Source organism: Mustela putorius, unplaced genomic scaffold (assembly GCF_011764305.1).
Source record: "Mustela putorius furo isolate JIRA1106 unplaced genomic scaffold, ASM1176430v1.1 tig00000139_pilon_pilon_pilon, whole genome shotgun sequence".
In the NCBI taxonomy this organism is placed as follows: Eukaryota; Metazoa; Chordata; class Mammalia; order Carnivora; family Mustelidae; genus Mustela; species Mustela putorius.
Genome location: NW_025421293.1, coordinates 9,768,039 through 9,787,573, shown reverse-complemented (window position 1 = coordinate 9,787,573; position 19,535 = coordinate 9,768,039). Strand labels below are relative to the sequence as shown.

Genomic DNA, 19,535 nt, shown 5'->3' with positions numbered 1-19,535 from the left:
TCATTTATTCCACAAATTTTGAGCATGCCCAAGTATCCAGCACCATGCCTGAGACACACCTAGGAAAGGCTGCACTCAGCAGGTGTCACCAGTGACACCAGCTTACCTGCTGTGTTTCCCTAGTCACCAGATGGCGTTTTCTTGACGCACGTTTAAAACCCTTAGAGTTTATTCCCCTTATACCCTAATACCCTTAGAGTTTCATTCCTTGCAGTGAGACACAGGGAGAAACACTATAGGGTAAGACAATTGACATTGAGAAGGTGCACCTGTGTTGTATTCAGTTTTTTAAATGATTGTCCCATTTTGTTGGAGGGCAGCCACCATGAGAGCCCTGGGGATGCTCGCTGTCCTCGCCCCTTGTTGAGGTGATGACTCTGTCCCTCACTGCCCCGGTGGAACTGTCCCTCCCCTCCCCATTCCTCCGGAGAACGTGGTCTCTGCATCTGTCTGTATCCGGGTTGGCCTCCCAGAACCACGTGAGGTGTTGTCCGTTTACGTGTCCGCCCATGGCAGTGGCAAGCCGCTCTTCCTGGTTCACAGAGCAGAGCACCCACGGCTCTCTTAACCAGATTGAAGTCAGGGGAGCGTCCAGAACCGCGTCTGCCCCATGAGGGCTGCGTTCTGTGAGTGGCTGCGCAGGTCCGTGCCCTGCGTTGGGAATGCGTCGTTGAATCTGTTCTTCCTGCCTCTCATAGGTGTTCGGGAGGAGCCAGTCGCTGCCGGGAGCAGACTCCCTTCTTGCCAAGCCCATCGATAAGCAGCACACAGACACCGTGGTGAACTTCCTCATCCGCGTGGCTTGCCAGGTACGGTTTTCTGGATGCCTAATGCTCGGGCTTCTTGAAAACAAAGACTTCTTAGTAGATTCCAGACTGTTGTGTCTGATAGAAATGGACAAACCAAGGTCCGAGGCTAGCTCTTTTGTACCAGATTCCATTGATTTCATGATGTGCTAATATTTCTGAAACCTGCCTGTGTTTTATGAGTGATAAGATATTTTAAAACCATTTTTTTTCTTTCTGTGGTGATAATGGCACATTTTAAAACTGGGCATGTTATTTAACCTCCAAGGTACCTGTCTCATAAAGGTGCTGCTAGGATGATCCAACGTGCATAAATTATATACGACATTTAGTGATTTCAGTGCCTTTACAACTGGTGTTTGTTATTCACATCAGTATGTATTTTCGTGGATTTGTTGGAAACCTATCTCTGAAACTTTATCTTTCCTTTTCAGAAAAACATCATAAGTGAAATTTTTCTAAGTAGTTTTTTTTTTTTAAGAATCTGGGAATCTTCAGTTTGTGTAATTATTAAATGGAATATCAGGTCTCACCATACTGGTGAGGATTTCAGAGTACTGAGAAGAATCTGCTAAGTGATCGAACCAGTCCCTTCTTGGTGCTCTGGCGAGCTAGGCACAGCCCAGGAGGTCCATGGTGGGGAGCTCAGTCCCTGTTCTGGGGAGCTGCCTGCCCCTGATGCATACACCACGCAAATGAGCGCACATCACCACTGACCTGACACGCCCCCCCCCCATCCCAGCCAGGGAGCAGGAGCGCCCCATTCGAGAGAGTCCCCGAAGCACAGGAGGCCCCGTGGAGTCAGGCGGGAGATTTGGTGGCTGGGGGTGGGGTGGGGGAGGGGAAGCTGGGCTGCGCGGGTGACACGGAAGATGAATACAGTGAGAGGGGGCCTTGAATCTGAGTGCATTTCCAGGTCAATGACAACACCAACACCGCCGGGTCTCCTGGGGAGGTGCTGTCTCGCCGGTGCGTGACTCTCCTGAAGACCGCCCTGCGACCAGACATGTGGTCCAAGTCTGAGCTCAAACTGCAGTGGTTCGACAAGCTGTTGATGAGTGTGGTGGGTGCCTGTGTCTGTCCCTTGCTCCTGGGCTGTTGAACCTCCAACCCTCTGTTCCCTCAGCCAGTCATGGCCGCTAAGGAGAAGGAGGGAGTTTCACTCCCTGGAAAAAATTTTAAAACATCAGTTTGAGCTCCCAGCCCCAAGGAAGGAGCTTTGGAAACATCATAGTTCTCTTGCCTCTTGAGATCTCATTTCTTAAACTGACCTCCTGGCTGGATCGGGATAAACTATTTCAGTTGATTTATGTGTCAACCTCTAAAACAAATGTGAGTTTTTAAAGGGGAAATGCAGTTTGTTGTTGAGCACTGTAAAGTCAGGTAGCAAAGAAATCAGCTCCTAGAACTAATTAGGTGGGTTTTTTATTTGGTTTGTTTCTGTAAAAACCATGATCCTGTCATTTCTGGCAGCTGCAGACCCATTTTAAACCTTTGTTATTTTACATTGCCAAGACTGACCTAATTGCCTCAGTTGTTTTGAAAGGTTCTAAAGATTCTCCGTGCTATGAAAACCATGCGTTCACAGGCTGCCTTTGTGCAGTACATGCTTCAATTCTAACTTATGTAACACTTCTGGATTTTCTGCCGATTTCTTTCTTCTTTTTCAAAGGTCAAATTACTTTCCTCTCATGCAGTCACGGTTGAGTCAAGTTCAGCCATTAGCGGATGGCTCTGCCACGTGATAGGCTAACGTTTTCATGATGTGGTGTGCTGAGCTCATAGCAGCTTTCCACATTGTTCCCATAGTGAATGGGAGATTTTATCTCAGCCCACCATGTCTGCATCTGTATGTGCAAACCACAGAAACAGAAGTTGGAAGGAACAACCGTGCACTCAGTTTTCTGTTGTTACTAATGCTAGCATCTTCTGTTAGATTGATTTCATGATCCGCCATCTTGAAGATACTTCTTTTGAAAGGATATTTGTGTTTTAAGTAAAAAAAGATGAGAGAAGTGAAATTCAGTGATTGCTTTTTTAGACCAATTTTAGGGATTTTCTTTCTTTCTTTCTTTTTTTTTTTTAAAGATTTTATTTATTTATTTGACAGAGAGAAATTACAAGTACACTGAGAGGCAGGCAGAGAGAGAGAGAAGGAAGCAGGCTCCCTGCTGAGCAGAGAGCCCGATGCGGGACTCGATCCCAGGACCCTGAGATCATGACCCGAGCCGAAGGCAGCGGCTTAACCCACTGAGCCACCCAGGTGCCCCCAATTTTAGGGATTTTCAATTTTTTTTTTTCCCAAGATTTTATTTTTAAGTAACCACTCTACCTGGTGTGGGGCTTGAACTCACAACCCTTGAGAGTCACATGCGCTACGGACTGAGCCAGCCAGGCGCCCCGATTCTCACTCTTTAATATCGAGTATTAGTGTTTTTCGTGAGCTTTTAAAAGGATGCTTAATTTTTCAGTTTTACCTGATTTGTGTTTCTGTAACGGACTGGACCAGAGGAGTGATGCCGTCTGTGTGTGACCTGTGTTCTCCATTCCAGGAGCAGCCTAATCAAGTCAACTATGGGAATATTTGCACGGGACTGGAAGTGCTGAGTTTCTTGCTCACTGTCCTCCAGTCTCCGGCCATCCTCAGCAGCTTCAAACCGCTGCAGCGGGGCGTCGCCGCGTGCATGACGTGCGGGAACACCAAGGTCCTGCGAGCGGTCCATAGCCTCCTCTCCCGCCTAATGAGCATTTTCCCGACGGAGCCAAGTAGGTGACCCCTGCCCTGCTGCCTGAGTGGACGGGAGGGCACGGAGCCTGTCACTTGAGGGTCTCATCCTCTGGTTCCCGTAGAGAGCGTTTTATTGTCCCTCTCTCTGCTTTCAGCGTTTCTTTTCTTCTTCTTCTTTTTTTTTTTTTTAGAGTTTATCTATTTAACAGAGATCACAAGTAGGCAGAGAGGCAGGCAGAGAAAGAGGGGGAAGCAGGCTCCCCACTGAGCAGACAGCCCGATGCAGGACTCGATCCCAGGACCCTGAGATCATCACCTGAGCCGAAGGCAGAGGCTTAACCCACTGAGCCACCCAGGCACCCCCAGCATTTCTTTAAAAAGAGTGGGCATAAGCAGTCATGACATAGTATTTTCTGTCTTGCTTTGGAAATGCTGTTTCTCATCAGCCGAATGTGACGTTTCCTTAAGGCAGTAAAGGGGAACTGGGTTATCGTGTTCGGTCAGCTGTCGAGCAGCTGCCAGGATCAGGTTTTGGCGTATCATAAATAGGCATCTCTCGAGCGTGCCAGTAAGGCTTGGGGAGAGAAGACGTCACTTACCTTGGTCGAGTCAGAAGCAGCCCAGAGAAGCACGCGTCCTGCGGCAGGAGAGACTGGCCCGGGCCAGTTGCTCCAGTTCCTAAGATAACTAAAGCTCAGTGTCTGGTGTGAGGAAGGTCTACCTCCTGGAGCCCGGACAGGCCCAAGAACCCAAACCACAGGACCCACGTTCTCGCTTCTGTTTCAGGCACTTCCAGCGTGGCCTCCAAGTACGAAGAGTTGGAGTGCCTCTACGCAGCCGTCGGGAAAGTCATCTACGAGGGACTCACCAACTACGAGAAGGCCACCAACGCGAACCCCTCCCAGCTCTTCGGTGAGTGTGTGTCTGCCCCGGTGTTTCTGGCAGCCGTTCCATTTGTGCTCTCTGTGCTCTCTGTCCGAGCTTTCCTTCTGGGAAAGGCTCGGGATGTCGGGAGGAGCTATGAGCTGACGTGTGCTGAGGGTGTCTGTGTGTGGCCTGGTGCACATGGGGGAGAACACCCTCTGCCTGACCGGTCGGTGTCTGTGCTTCCTAAGTCCCTCCCACCTCAGCCTCAGCTGCGGGGTTGGACTGGGGGGAATCGTCTCACATCACGTGGATCCTGTTTTCACGTGGTGCTGCCTCGAACACGAGATGCTGCCAAAGCCGTGTGCACATGTAGACAGTTGCTACCTTTCATTGCGTGTCATCTGTTAGTAAACCACTCACAATCCGAGAACTGTCCCTGTCTGCTTGGTGAGGCTCTGGCTGCCCCAGGTGAAATGAAAATTGGTTTCTCGGGTAATCGGGGCAGCTGGACGACTTCGGTCTCCAGAGAGACCCAGAAGTCTAGTTTTTGTGAAACTCCTATCTCCGAGGAGGATTAGACTTTGGGGGTCGCAACTGAAAAATTTTTTTAAGCTTATTCATTGTATAAAATTTTGTTAAGTACCAAGGAAAGGGAACTAAAAGTTGTCTCTCTACTTGGTAACAATTACTCTTAACATCTGGACACATGTGTCTTTTTTCTATATACAAGGACATAAATATACATTTAGGTAGCCTTTGTTATGCACTTATATTTGAATTTGCAAAGTGAGTACATTAGTTTTCCAAACTCTTACTATTTGCTGTCTGAAATTCAGGAGCCAGATCAATGTAGTTGAAATTGATTCCTTAACTGTTCAAGCTGGCTATTCCTATTCTAGAACCAGATGGGTGAATACTTCTGTGACTTTGTTAAAAGTGGGATCATAGAGTAGATCCACTCTGCAGCCTGGCTTCCAGAGCATAAGCGTCTTATTTAGTTCTCCATAAACGTCTTGTTAGTTCTCCAGAGGACTCTCTTTGAGCAGAGCTGACAACCGTTGGCCCTGTCTCCCTCCTTTGAGGAGGTGACAGCAGGCCAGGGGCAGCTCTGGGGCTGGTGCCTGGACAGTTGATCACACCATTCCCTTCCCTGTCCTCAACCCAGGACTCACCTGTCCTCACAAGTGTCAGAGGTGACCTGTTGTAGAATCAGACGGATCATAACATTCAGTCTTTACTGAGAAATTGTCCAAATCTGTGGTGATGGCACCTATAAATGGCAAATTAGTACCCTTTTACTGATGTATAATGGGAACCTTGACTATAAACTTAAAATTTAAGGTGTAGATCAGGGTCAGGATGTTCATAAACATGTCAGCTAGAAAAGGAAACCTTTTTTTCCCACATACTCCATGTTCGTGCTCTCATGTCAATTTTGCTCATTTTTATTGATCTTAGTTTTACAGAACAGGTACAAATTGAATTCTATAATATTTATCATGTCCAGGTAGTCATATTTTTTTTTTCAAGGATTTTCTTTTTTCCTTCCTACCCCTCCCTATCCCAAGCATGTCATGGGACTAAACACTTAGGATACTTCGCTATAACCTAGAGATAAAATCCAAGCTGTGGGTATGAATGTTGTTGCCATCAAAGCACGAAGTTGGCTCTCATGCCTGGTGTTGGTCCTGAATTAAGAATTTACAAAAGCTTAGAATATTGACATTTGGGGGCTCATCCATAATTTTGTCAGAAAGAGCACATTTTTGTTTAGCGCATTTTAAAATGTTTTAAGTAGCACTTTTTTATTGTTCCTTTTAAAAAAGCTTTTCTCAAAAAAATAACCCAAAAAACAACCAACCAGCAGATTTCTGCCTTTTAGGGACCCTTATGATCCTCAAGTCCGCTTGCAGCAACAACCCGAGCTACATAGACAGGCTCATCTCGGTCTTCATGCGCTCCCTGCAGAAGATGGTCCGCGAGCACCTGAGCCCTCAGGCGGCGTCGGGCAGCACAGACGCAACCTCAGGTGACAGCCAGCGTCCCTAGGGGTCTTCTCAGACATCGTGTAACACCCCAACTGAACTCTGACCCGAACACGAATTCCTGTTGCGTTTCCACAGTCCCTTGTCTGTTTACTCTTGATAGAGAGGGTCTGAGCATTTCACGTAAAACCCAAGTGAGACTCGTTTTCAAAACAAATTACTTTCCAAATCGGTGAATGTGGGGATGAAGGGATTTTAAGTGGTTTCACAGTCACGGGAAACATTCACCACTAAATAAGGACGGTCTCGGGGTTTTTGCTGTGAAACTGCATAATCAGAGCTGTCATGCCTGACGCAGAGTGAAGTCGCAGGTTCTGGGCCTGAGCACGGGGCCCCAGGAACCCAAGTGATACATCAGCATGGGCAGGAGCTGTGCTAGGCTCCGCTGTTAGAGGCAGCTCGGGACAGAAGTGCTGGGAATGCGGCTTCGGGACTGGCTGGGTCTGGGTGGCCCATGCTGGTCCGTCCGCTCCATTGTCCCCTTGCCTGTGCAGAGGCTCTTAGGAGGCCACCCTCACGGGCCAGAGTAGCGGGGAAGTGGTGAGGCAGCACCTTAAATCCCAGAGCTCTCATTGGAGAAAATTCGGGGGGGGGCGGCAGGGGGGATGGGCAGACCCTGACGTGCCACGAAATGCAGAGTGGTCGCCTGTGGGTGCACATGTGTGGATTGTTGGGGTGATTCTCTCCGCGTGAACAGGAACCGGTGAGCTGGTGATGCTGAGTCTGGAGCTGGTGAAGACGCGCTTGGCCGTCATGAGCATGGAGATGAGGAAGAACTTCATTCAGGCCATCCTGACCTCCCTAATTGAAAAATCCCCAGATGCCAAGATCCTACGGGCTGTGGTGAAAATCGTGGAAGAGTGGGTTAAAAACAATTCCCCGATGGCGGCCAATCAGGTGAGCAGCCAGAGGGCTATGCCCCGGCCAGGCCTCCCACCTCCCACAGAGAGACAAAGAGATTGAGAGAGAGAGAGAGAGAGTGTGTGTGTGTGTGTGTGTGTGTGTGTGTGTGTGTTTCAAGCACAGGTTTCTCATCTCTTCTCCAGAAAGTTTTCCAGCAAACGTTTTCTCCCCTTTGTTGGCCTCGACAGTATTTTTCCTTAAGATGAGTTTTTGTCACTGTGCTTTTTGCAGATTTTACGTAGAAGCTTGAAATAAGTAGTCACTTCTCTTAATGTAGTTTTACTTGCATTAAAATGTTAACTGTGAACCTTACTTCTTAGTCTTTGTATGGGTAAAGTTAAGCCCCCAAAAATTAATAGTGAGGGACTGTTACTGAATTTAGAAGGATGCTTGCAAATGTCTAATTTGTTTAATTCAGTTGCTTTCTCTTCAAAGTGAACTGTAGCCTCTGGAAAGTTAGATCCGCAGCTGTCTTGATTTTAACGATTTGCAGATAGTCAGACCCAGGATCTTTCTGTTTAAAAACAAAGATTTACTGACGGAGTTGTAGGAGCTTAAGAGAGAATAGAGCAGATGGCTAGAATACTTTTGAATCTGTCTTTTCTCAAGCAGATGTAATTGACCATTTCTTTAAAAAAAAAAACAAAACCCAATTCATACAGACACCTACGCTCCGGGAGAAGTCTATTTTGCTCGTGAAAATGATGGCCTACATAGAAAAGCGCTTTCCAGAAGACCTCGAGTTAAATGCCCAGTTTTTAGACCTCGTGAACTACGTCTACAGGTAATGACCGCGATAAACCAAATTCTGCACGTGTGTGTCCACAGTGTGTCCTTTGACTAACTGATGTGGCATTTAATCTTCTCATGATGGCTGAAGCTTGACTGTGCGTGTATGTACTAAATCTGTCACACGTTAGGTGCGCCATTAGCACACCCTCTGCTCAAGTGTTCCGTGGGCCTGGGGGGGCGGTCCTCGTGATCCGCCCTTGGCTCTGGTGTGGGGTTGCGGAACGTCAGCGCTGGCTGGTTCTCTGCCTGTTTGCTTGCGGCCTGCGGGGGCTCCCTCTTCACCCCATTTTCCTCCTTCTGTTTCAGGGACGAGACGCTGTCGGGCAGCGAGCTGACCGCAAAACTCGAGCCGGCTTTCCTCTCCGGGCTGCGCTGTGCCCAGCCTCTGATCAGGGCAAAGTTTTTTGAGGTTTTCGACAACTCTATGAAACGTCGGGTGTACGAGCGCCTGCTTTACGTGACCTGTTCGCAGAATTGGGAAGCCATGGGGAACCACTTTTGGATTAAGCAGTGCATTGAGGTAGGACGGGCTTAGCTTGGCATCTGTGGCCCGAGCACCAAAACCAGGGTAGGGAGAGGGTTAGCACTGTCTGAGAGGAACTGGAAACCTCCACCTTAACCTGCTCTCATCTCTTCTAGGAAGAAAAAAAGACTTAAAACTGTGTTTTCAGCTCAAGGGGTTTTTTTAGGGGTGATTTTAAGTTCTTAGAAAGTTGAATAGTGTTCCATAGTTTATAGCTAAAAGACTCCTTTTTCCTCATCTTTAAAAATTGTAAATTCTGTCTACAGAATTCTGTCCTTCAGGATGTGATTTACTGTGATTGTCTGGTCCCGTCGTTCTTAGAGCTGGAAGTTAGGGCAGCCTGACAGAGCCATAGGCTTTGCTCTCTCTGTGATGAGTGCCGGTGACCCGGGCCTGTGTAAGCCTGTCAGACCATTCCAGTGGCTGGTCAGATGTCCACGACAGTGATGACAGGACAGTAGTGAGCCTTCCTGGGTTCTTGTTTGCTTGTGATTGAAATCCACGGTCTTTCGTTGGCACCGGGCCGTCCAGCTTCTCATGCATTATGAGTGCTGGCGGATGGTCCTGGTCTCCTGGTGCAGGACAGGTGGAACCAGCAGGTCACTGTGTCACTTTGTCCAGTGAGACTGAAGCTTGTGAAGTTCTCTTCGGGAAAGGAACCTTGTATACCAGGCAACAGGGAGGACTTGCTAACATGTTTGTGTTGGTGCCGCGTGCGCGTTCCACAGCGCTGTGTACAGCACGTGCTGGGGACTTGGCAAAGGGCCGCACGGTGAGCAGTTCCTGATGGATGCATCGTTGTTTCAAGAGAACTTTTAGTTGCTGTTAGGTGCCAGGCCCTGGGTCAGGTCGTAGAGACACAGATGGAAACGACCTTGAGCGCGGTAGGTATGCTGGAGCGGACGGAGAAAGGACAGGTCATGGGGCACCAGCTGGGGATCTGCCATTCCTTCCCTTGTTTGTTCTGCGTGTCTGGTCCGTCACTGCGTGTTACCAGTCAGGGCCACCCGCCTGCTTCTCACCCTTTTTTCTTTCTCCTCCTTCTCGTGGCCACCATCACTGCTTACAAGGGTGAGAGGAACAGTTGGCTCAGTGTCCCCACTTTCCTGCCTACCCACCAGTCTTGTTATTGTGGCAAAATTGTCCTCAGTAAAGCAGATCATGTCCCTCCTTGCCTTGGTACCGGCACAAACCCCAGCTTGCGGGATATGGTCTTTCTGGCTCCCACGTGACCAGACCCTTGCGCCTCTGTCCAGCCCTGTGTTGGCCCCCCTCCCTCCTTCCTTAGTCTCAGCCCCGCAGGCCTCTCGTGTTCCCAGACGTGCCACGTTCCTGACACCCAGGCTGACACTGGGCACCCTTGATGCTGTCTGTCTTCTGGGTTTGTTACCACAGTGAGTGTGTGTCTTCTTGGTTTGGTTGGGGGCCTGTTTTGTTTTTTACTCTGTGTCTGTTGTGTTGGTGTTGGTCTTGTCCTTCCCTCGGATCCTTCAGCTCCACCAGGGCAGGGACGCCTTCCTACAAAGTTGACATACGAATCCAGGGCCTCACAGAGCACCAGGGGGTGCTCAGTAAATATCTGCCCCTAAAATGCACGAGTGCCAGGCCGAGGGGCAGCCAGACCGAGGGGCAGAAGCGAAGTGCCGAAGCATTTCGGGACCTGGGGCAGAGTCATGAAAGTGCTGGCTGGGGGTGGTGGGGGGACTGTTACATTACAGAAGAGCTCGTGAGCTCTGCTCAGGAGCCTGCACTGTCCCCTCGGGGCCGTGGGAAGCCTCGGGGGGCTGGGGGGTGCAGCACAGGGAGAAGAGCACTCAGGTCGCCTGTGGGTGAGGAGGAAGGTTTGAGAAGAGAAGGTTGATGTGTCAGGAACTTAGTCCAGGCAGGAGTCGATGGCAGGAGAAGTCCGGCTGGTAGGGGAGAAAGATCCTGAGCTTACGTTTTGAGTCAGAGGCCCTGATACGGGTGTCTGGAAGGGAGGTTCAGGCTCCATCTAAGCTAGGGAGAAGCACACAGCCGAGCTGTGGGCTAGGAGTCCTCCGCACGTGCGCTCCAGTCGAGAGGACTAGGCCTTCACCGTGGGTCCCTGCACCCCAAATGCCAGGCGAATGTCCTAGGTTTTTCCTCTTTGTCTCTCTCAACCCTCTTCAGCTGCTCCTGGCGGTGTGTGAGAAGGGTGCTCCCATTGGCACCAGCTGCCAGGGCGCGATGCTCCCGTCCATCACCAACGTCATCAACCTGGCCGACAGCCACGACCGAGCGGCCTTCGCCATGGTCACGCATGTCAAGCAGGAGCCTCGGGAGCGAGAGAACAGCGAGTCGAAAGAGGAGGTAATGCCGCTGATTGCGTGGGGCCTCCTTTTCACAGCAGAATCCCTGTTTCTGTTGGCGAATTTTCTGTCAGCCTTAGATTTTGGGGTTAGGTTCTGTCTCTAACCTCGGAGTTCTGAACGTGGTACCTGCATCAGTCAGATTTTTCTTCCTTTTTTATCGAGGTACAGTTGATAAAAATTACGTTAGACTCGGGTGTCCAACGTAATGATTCTCTGTTTATTCGTATATATTACTAAAAAGTCACCATGATAAGTCTAGTTAACATCTGTTATCACACAGTTACGGAAATTATTTTTTATAATGAGAACGTCTGCTCTATCTCTTAGCAACTTACAGATGTGCAGTACAGTGTTATTAAGTGTAGTCACCATGCTGGACGTGGCCTCCCCAGGACTGACTGATTTTATAACTGGAAGTTTGTATCCATTCTGCTCATTCCTGATCTCTCTGGCAAGCACAGGTCTGCTCTGTAGGAGATTTTTGTGCCTATAAGATTCCACATACTAGTAAGATCATATGGTATTTGTGTTTGTCTCACTTCACTCAGCAAAATGCCCTCAAGATCCATTCACGTTGTTGGAAATGGCAAGATTTCATTCTTTTTTTCTGGCTGAATAGTACTCCATTGTATGTAGCCACACGACGTCTTCATTGTCCATCCATCCGTTGAGGGACACTTAGGTTGAATTGATAAGCATCTCATGTTGCTGTTTAATTTTGACCTTGTCATGAATTAGTTCTGCTTAGTATTGGATGTTCTGGTGTTGGCGATGTTTCTCGCCAAGTGAACGGTAGCCCATGTTGTATTAGCACTACCCTGAGGAGGAGGAATGCCCACTGTGGCACTAGCAGGTTCCACTGGCAGCCTACTGCAGACCTCCCGAATCTCCACCTGGTCCCAGCAGGGGCAGCCCTGGAGCCCAGAGCTGGCCCTCAGGACTCATGTCCCCATCTTGATGGCCCTCGGCACTCCGAGAGGAGTGGCTGCCGCTGCTCCAGGCATAGATCTTTAAACTCTGTCTCCTTTAGGTGGTCGGCTCTTAGAAGCTCAGTCTCTTCCTGGAGTGTTGGGTTTTAGAAGCAGCTGCCCTGGGGCACCTGGAAGGCCCAGTTGGTCAAGAGTTCGACTCCTGGTCTCGGCTCAGATCCTGATCTCAGGGTCGTAAGACTGACCTGCGTCAGGCCCCCACGTCAGGCCCCACACTCAACGGGGAGTCTCCTCCCCCGCCCTTTTGCACCCCATTCCTACTGAGCAGGTGCACCTGCACACTCTCTCTTCCTCTCTAAAAGAAATAAAATCTTAAAAAGCAGAGCAGCTAGTTTTGAAGGAGGAGGCACCCTCTTTGCTTTAAAAGGAATAGTTTGATCCCTCTCCTGGATGTGGAATATCTACTCATTTTATTAATAAATAAGAATTAGATGGGGCACCTGGGTGGCTCAGTGGGTTAAGCCTCTGCCTTTGGCTCAGGTCATGATCTCAGAGTCCTGGGATCGAGCCCTGCATCAGGCTCTCTGCTCAGCAGGGAGCCTGCTTCCCCACTCTTTCTCTGCCTGCCTCTCTGCCTACTTGTGATCTTTCTCTCCGTCAAATAAATAAAATCTTTTAAAAAGAGAGAGAATTAGAATTTTCTTCTCTGTTGCTAAACACTAGATCATGTAGTGATAATCGTTTCCTTCCGTCATTCTGTGTAAACAAATTACCAACTTGGATGTGACTCGTCTGCTTTTTCATGGGCATATCCCAAATGGTCAGTAATTTGGCTTGGAGGCTGGTTCGATGACAGGATTTTGGCTGTGACTTCTCAGAAGCTTCCCACAGAAATAAGGTTTGTTACTTTCTGGGAATGGGTCCTATAAACCACTGTGCCAGCAAGTTCCACACCGTGGCCCTGACAGTATTCTTACTCTGGACGAGCAAGGCAGCCAGGCAGCCCTCCTGCACGGAGAAATGGCAGGCTCTGATTCCTTAGAATCTTCTACAGTTTTTCTTATTATTGCTGCTTGAAGTTCGTGCTTTCATTCTGCTTCCCACAATCTGAACAGGAGAACAAAACCGTGACCTTTTCATAGTGTTTTTGGTTTTTTTCTTTTTCTTTTTCTTTTTTTTTTTTCTTTTCCATAGCGTCACTTAAAGAGAGATCTGGTCCAGTTAATCTGCTTGTTGTTTTTTCTGGAACTCCAGATTATTTAAATAATTACAAACTTCCAGGAAACGGACTAAAGTTTGACTTGCAAAAAGTAACAAGTTTGTAAGAGTTGTGTTTGTTGGATTTCCTGTAATCATTTGACCTTTTGGTTTTACCCGTTCGTGTTTTGTCTTGCAGGATGTAGAGATTGATATCGAGCTGGCTCCTGGAGACCAGACCAGCACGCCCAAAACCAAAGAGCTTTCTGAGAAGGACATTGGGAACCAGCTGCACATGTTAACCAACAGACACGACAAATTCCTCGATACTCTCCGAGAAGTGAAGGTCTGTGTGCGGGTTCGGGGGGATGGTGCCGCTTCTTTCTCCTAAAGATGTTGACTCCTCAGGCAAGGCTACTCCACAGCAGTGTGAAGTCGTCTTCTACAAATTACAGTTAACTTTCTTTCATTTCTCAATTGACGCCATTATAGTTGTGTGAGACTCTGGAGAGGTTATTCTGTGCAAAGATTTGAAAAGAATTTACAATATCTCACAGGAGAAAATACGAAAAAGTTAATTTTCCCACTGCTACCCCTTGAAAGAAATGGAAAAATGGTTTACCAAATCCACGATGAGACATGGCTGGATTATTTTTCAGATGCAATCAAAAAGGAGAAAATGAGAATAGGGTAACATGGTGAGTGAAGTCCACCCCTCTGTGCAGGGAGAAGTTCCCCAGAAGCATCTGTTTTGAGATTTAGCCAGGTAGAAACTCCCACTCCTACAAAGTCTGAGATTAATTGTAGGTATGCTAATTTTAAAGACTAAAAATCTAGAGTTGCCTAGGTGGCTCAGTTGTTTAGCATCTGCCTTCAGCCCAGGTCATGATCTCAGGGTCCTCGGATCGAGCTCTGCCTTGGGCTCCCTGCTCAGTGCGGAGCCTGCTTCCCCCTCTGGCCGTGACCCCTGTTTATACTCTCTCTCCAATAAAATCTTTAAAAAGTCAAGGCTCCATAAACAAGTTGCTTTTTTTTTTTTTTCAAAGATTTTATTTATTTATTTGACAGGCAGAGAGGCAGGCAGAGAGAGAGAGAAGGAAGCAGGCTCCCTGCTGAGCAGAGAGTCCGATGCGGGGCTCGATCCCAGGACTCTGGGATCATGACCTGAGCTGAAGGCAGAGGCTTTAACCCACTGAGCCACCCAGGCGCCCCAAACAAGTTGCTTTTGATGTGCATTACAAAGAAACAGTGATGATTCTGTTTATACCTTGAGTTAGGTGAAAAAATTAGAGGGAAGCTACCTATTACAGATAGTTTCTGCATTTAAATGTCTCTGGTGATCGATCCAGAGTTTATGCATTAAATCAGCCTTTGAACTTCTGAGTGGTAGTTGTGCTATTTGTGTGTGGAGAAACATTCAGAACTCGGTCTCCTGCTGCACGGAACAGGAAGCAGAGCGTTCTTACACGACCATGTAAGGGTCTCTTGTTCACAAACGGAAGACCTTACTAGGCCCCTGTCCCTGCTCTCATCACTGCCAGAAGGTGGGATGATGGATCACTGCCCCCAAACCTGAAGGCCTTTCTTGGCTAACAGTCATCAGGATGAGTTGCTATGTAGATCCTGCCTTACTGGGAGCCTTGGCATAAGCTTGATGATCAGCTCGTTGGGGAAGATCAGTCAGAGTACATTTTAGCCGTGCTAGACAATCGAAGGAAACAGACAAGGGTAGCCATCGCTCGCGGGGCTTGGGTTCTAGTGGGGGCAAGGAGTAAACGGAAAGAAGTAAAATCAGTATGTACTGTGTCAGGTGGTGAGTGCTCTGGGGAACAGGGAAGCAGCGGGGAGGCTTAGGGAGTTAGAGGGCGTGGCGGTGGTCTTCACATTTTTTTTCCTTTTTGATGGTCCAATCCCATTTAAACATTTTTTTAATTAAAATTCAGTTAATTAACATATACTATATTACTGGTTTCAGAGGAACAGACCTGTGATTTATACCTTATCCTATAACACGCAGTGCTTATTACATCACATGCCATCACTGTCCATCAGCCAGTGACCCCCCCCACCTCCTTCCCCTCCAACAACCCTCAGTTTGTTTCCTGTGATTGAGTCTCTCATGGTGTGTCTCCCTCTCTGGTTTCATCTTATTTTTTCCTCTCTTCCTCTATGATCCTCTGTTTTGTTTCTTAAATTCCACATATCAGTGAGATTGTATGATAATTCTCATTCTCTGATTGACTTATTTCCCTCAGCGTAATACCCTCTGGTTCATCCACATCGTTGCAGATGGCAGGAGTGTTCCTGTTATTATATCATGTGTGTATGGAAGCTGGTTTTTGCAGAGCAAAGTAGGGTTATAAGTCCCTGCATTTGCAAGTCAGTTCCTCCCTGACATTTTCATTCCTGAAGCTCTTCTACCTGTGAAGTGGTCAGAGGCCAGTGGGCGCCTCCAGGCTCTTTGTTTCTAAGTCTGGAGGGACTAGGGGGCATCGAACAGGTCTTTCCTAAAACCAGGCAAGCCTGATCTCATCTCTGTTGTGGGTCTCTGCTCCCAGAACTGACCCATCTTACTCGAGGTGGGAAATCTGTTGAAGCAAGTGTCCCCTCCCTGTCTCCTCCACAGTGTCCCCTCTCTGTCTCCCTGGCGCTGAGGGCTGCCACAGAGCCTACACCTTTCACCTCTCCCTGTGGTTGCGTGAGAATGAGGACAAGCCAGGAGCCTGTAGAATCCCCGACCTGCGCTCGAGATGAGCATTTTTTTTTTTTTAAGATTTTATTTATTTATTTGACAGAGAGTGGAGATCACAAGTAGGCAGAGAGGCAGGCAAAGAGAGGGGGGAAGCAGGCTCCCTGCTGAGCAGAGAGCCCGATGCAGGGCTCGATCCCAGGACCCTGGGATCATGACCTGAGCCGAAGGCAGTGGCTTAACCCACTGAGCCACCCAGGCGCCCCGAGACGAGCATTTTCATTGGCCGGTCTGTGACTGCTTGTGGCCCTTCAGTGCTTCGGCCTCTGCTAAATGACCCGGGGCTGGAAGGTTGCCGACACGCTGGCTGGGGAGGACGGAGCCGCCACATGGGGTCATCCAGGTTCATGGGGCGGCCTGAGCACCAGCCAGGAGCATCCTTCACTGAAGCATTTTCCCCCATTTTCCTTGAAATATTTCTGCCTTTGCTTTTTGCATTTTCGGTTAGACATGAATCTGAGGGTGATTTCTTTTCTTGGGTTTGCAGTCAGAGAAAGGAAAGCATAATCATGAATTCTCCATCTTTGAACCCCCACTCCGTGGGGAGGTAGGTCCTATGGGCACAGTGGCTTCAAGCTGCCTAGAAACCTGCCTGTTCATAAGGAATCCTGGCAGCTAATTCAGACTTTGAGACACAGCAAAGCTATGGACAGAGTCAGAGGCAGCTGTGGATTTGGTTCCCTTTTGGGGCCCTTCGTTTCCAACCCTGGCCCCTTTCGCGGGGTTGGCCCATTCCAGGCCAGGCCGCTCGCTCCCTGTCCGCCTGTCCCCCGCCGTCAGCTGCCGAGACATCTCACTTCTCGATCTGTTCTTCAGAACTGTGCTTCTTGGCCAGTGACTCCCCTCCCGCGCGTGTGCTCCTCCCCTTTCCTCTTCGGCGTCGCCAGCGGCCTCGTTTGGCTGGCCCCGCCGTGCCTCCCGTCCTCACTCCACATCAGCGTGGCGCTCGTACCTCGCAGACGAGGTTAGAAAATGCCCTTGAACGTTAAAAAATGTAGGCAGGAAGCTGGCTGCTAGGCACACTGTGAGTGCTCCGAATCTGTGTTTTTGCTCTGGCCTGACACTTGCTCGGTCTCCGCAAGTGCGGAAGTGGAGGAGTGTCCGCCGAAGCACGGGACGGGAGTGTCCTGTGTGTGGACACGTGGGCTCCCACATGGCTCCATGACTCTCTGTTCTTTCTGTAGACGGGAGCCCTGCTCAGCGCCTTTGTCCAGCTGTGCCACATCTCCACGACACTGGCAGAGAAGACGTGGGTCCAGCTTTTCCCCAGATTGTGGAAAATTCTGTCTGACAGACAGCAGCACGTGAGTATATGTTTTAAATCCCGTTTTGGAAGACGTAGTTTTAGCAATTGATAAACATCTGTGAATCACCTTAAGTTTCACGGGGCGAGGAGACCGCTGGCCTTTATCTGACGGTGCGTTCTCCAGAATGCTGCCAGATGCTGTGTGAGTGTGAGGCCGCGTTTTGAGTGGAGACATGACGTGCTCTTGGGTTTCAGGCTCTGGCTGGTGAGATCAGCCCGTTCCTGTGCAGCGGCAGCCACCAGGTGCAGCGGGACTGTCAACCCAGCGCCCTCAACTGCTTCGTGGAGGCCATGTCCCAGTGCGTCCCCCCGATTCCCATCCGGCCCTGCGTGCTGAAGTACTTGGGGAAGACGCACAACCTTTGGTTCCGCTCCACATTGATGCTTGAGCACCAGGCTTTTGAGAAAGGTCTGAGCCTGCAGATTAAGCCAAAGCAAACAACAGAATTTTATGAGCAGGAGAGCATAACTCCGCCTCAGCAGGTGAGTCCGCCTCCTCTTCCCGGTCCTATCATCCCTGCCAGGGTCCTCCCTGCCTCGGGAATCCTCTCCCCAGTGATTTTAAATGGCAGCACAGTGAAGTCGCCTTATTGGGAAAAAAACGTTTTTGTCCCGAGCACTCAAGAATCCACGCTGTGTTTTCAGGAGATACTGGATTCCCTGGCCGAACTGTACTCTCTGTTACAAGAGGAAGATATGTGGGCTGGTTTGTGGCAGAAGCGTTGCAAGTATTCGGAGACGGCGACGGCCATTGCTTACGAGCAGCACGGATTCTTCGAGCAGGTAGCCGCCGTCCCGTGTCCAGTGATGTGGCCGGGCCACATGGCTAAGGAGAGGCCGTTTCTAACGATCTCAAGTCGGAGTTCACGTTAGATAACTTCACTGATTTATTTCAAGTGTTTACCCTACATAGAAAGGCTCTTTGATTAAAGTCTCTAGTGTAAGAGAAACCTACGTTATATGACACAAACATTTTTGAAACTCGGTCGTGAAGCCTTTACCATTAGTTGCTAACGTGGATGTTTTTTATCTGCACTCAGTGGACCTGTCGGAAATGGCAGATAGATTGTAGTTTGTGTTTAAACGTTAATTCTCGTGTCTGTCCTTTCATTGAAGTGTGGCCCCGTCCCAGGATATGGTTCTCAGCCTCCAAACTCTAGAAGCACGGGCATGAGCTGTGGCCTATTCTGTCCTTACTAAAGGACGGAGAGCTGCATCCCCGGGGTAGGCAGTCTCCACTCTGTCCGTTCTGTGGGGTGTTACGTGCCACTCTGTTCCGTGTGCGAGCAGAGCCTCAGGGGCAGTGATCTTCTAGAGAAGAGGGCAGGGCACCCCCAGGCTTGAGTTCCCGCTTGCCCTAAATAACCGAGAGCATTATTGACTTCTTCAGGCCCAAGAATCCTACGAAAAGGCAATGGACAAAGCCAAGAAGGAGCATGAGAGGAGTAACGCCTCCCCCGCTATCTTCCCGGAGTACCAGCTGTGGGAGGACCACTGGATTCGGTACGCCACAGGGCTCGGCTGCTCAGGACTCTCTTAAGGGAACTGGGGTGGAGGGGGAGGGGAGTGTTTGAAATTGTCTTGTAATGAGTGCTTTTAAAGGGGGACTTTGCTGTTTTCTTTATGGCCTTATAAAGAAAAGAAGCACCTCAGAAGAGCATTTAATCCATGAGTAATTAAAAGCATCCATTGGAGAAAGAACAGATGATCTCTGCCTCCCCACTGGCTCTGGTGCTTAGGGCTTCTGCCATGTGGCGGGCAGCCCTCGGTGTCCTGGGGAGCCGTTTCCTTCAGGGATCGGGGGGAGCTCACCGCAGTGGGGCACCTTGGGACCTCACCTTTTGCCCTGTGGGGGGAAAATATTTTTTGCAACCCACAACTGAAAATCTTACCCCTTGCCCTTTCTGAATCCGTGAGTGTTTTGTTGAGTGAACATCTGCCCTTGAATCCCTGGTCTTCCAGATGCTCTAAGGAGTTGAACCAGTGGGAAGCCTTGACGGAATATGGCCAGTCCAAAGGTCACATTAACCCTTACCTGGTCCTGGAGTGTGCTTGGCGGGTGTCCAACTGGACCGCCATGAAGGAGGCATTGGTGCAGGTGAGACCACTTTCCCCCACCGGTGGTTCTCCCGGGCTCTGGTGGTGTGGACCTCCAGAGAGTTCTCTTTGCTTGGAGCAAGCTGGGCGTTTTGGCAGGTGAAAGACAGCTGTTGGGAAGCAAGTATTATTTTCAGTTCTCTAACACCTTTCCCACACTTGTTCACTTTGGGAGCTGCAGGAAGAATTAGTTTAGCATGATGGGTCTGGTGCGGATTCGCCACTGGAGGTGAGCACGGCGAGGGTGAACCACGTGTCGG

The 19,535-nt window shown here is 49.3% G+C and overlaps 1 protein-coding gene across 12 annotated transcripts in view; it reads left to right on the top strand.

Annotated features, from left to right (window-relative positions):
- The window catches only part of LOC101670429 (transformation/transcription domain associated protein), a 113,456-nt gene that overhangs the window by 62,232 nt on the left and 31,689 nt on the right, over positions 1-19,535 (top strand). For all 12 annotated transcript variants that reach the window (XM_045075105.1, XM_045075098.1, XM_045075099.1 and 9 more), the window contains 15 exons: positions 699-809; positions 1,723-1,869; positions 3,359-3,572; positions 4,321-4,446; positions 6,284-6,430; positions 7,144-7,343; positions 8,012-8,133; positions 8,448-8,661; positions 10,816-10,995; positions 13,323-13,469; positions 17,057-17,176; positions 17,374-17,661; positions 17,824-17,961; positions 18,569-18,681; positions 19,141-19,276. In XM_045075105.1, the coding sequence (XP_044931040.1) occupies positions 699-809; positions 1,723-1,869; positions 3,359-3,572; positions 4,321-4,446; positions 6,284-6,430; positions 7,144-7,343; positions 8,012-8,133; positions 8,448-8,661; positions 10,816-10,995; positions 13,323-13,469; positions 17,057-17,176; positions 17,374-17,661; positions 17,824-17,961; positions 18,569-18,681; positions 19,141-19,276 (2,403 nt within the window). The remainder of the gene's footprint in view (positions 1-698; positions 810-1,722; positions 1,870-3,358; positions 3,573-4,320; positions 4,447-6,283; positions 6,431-7,143; positions 7,344-8,011; positions 8,134-8,447; positions 8,662-10,815; positions 10,996-13,322; positions 13,470-17,056; positions 17,177-17,373; positions 17,662-17,823; positions 17,962-18,568; positions 18,682-19,140; positions 19,277-19,535) is intronic.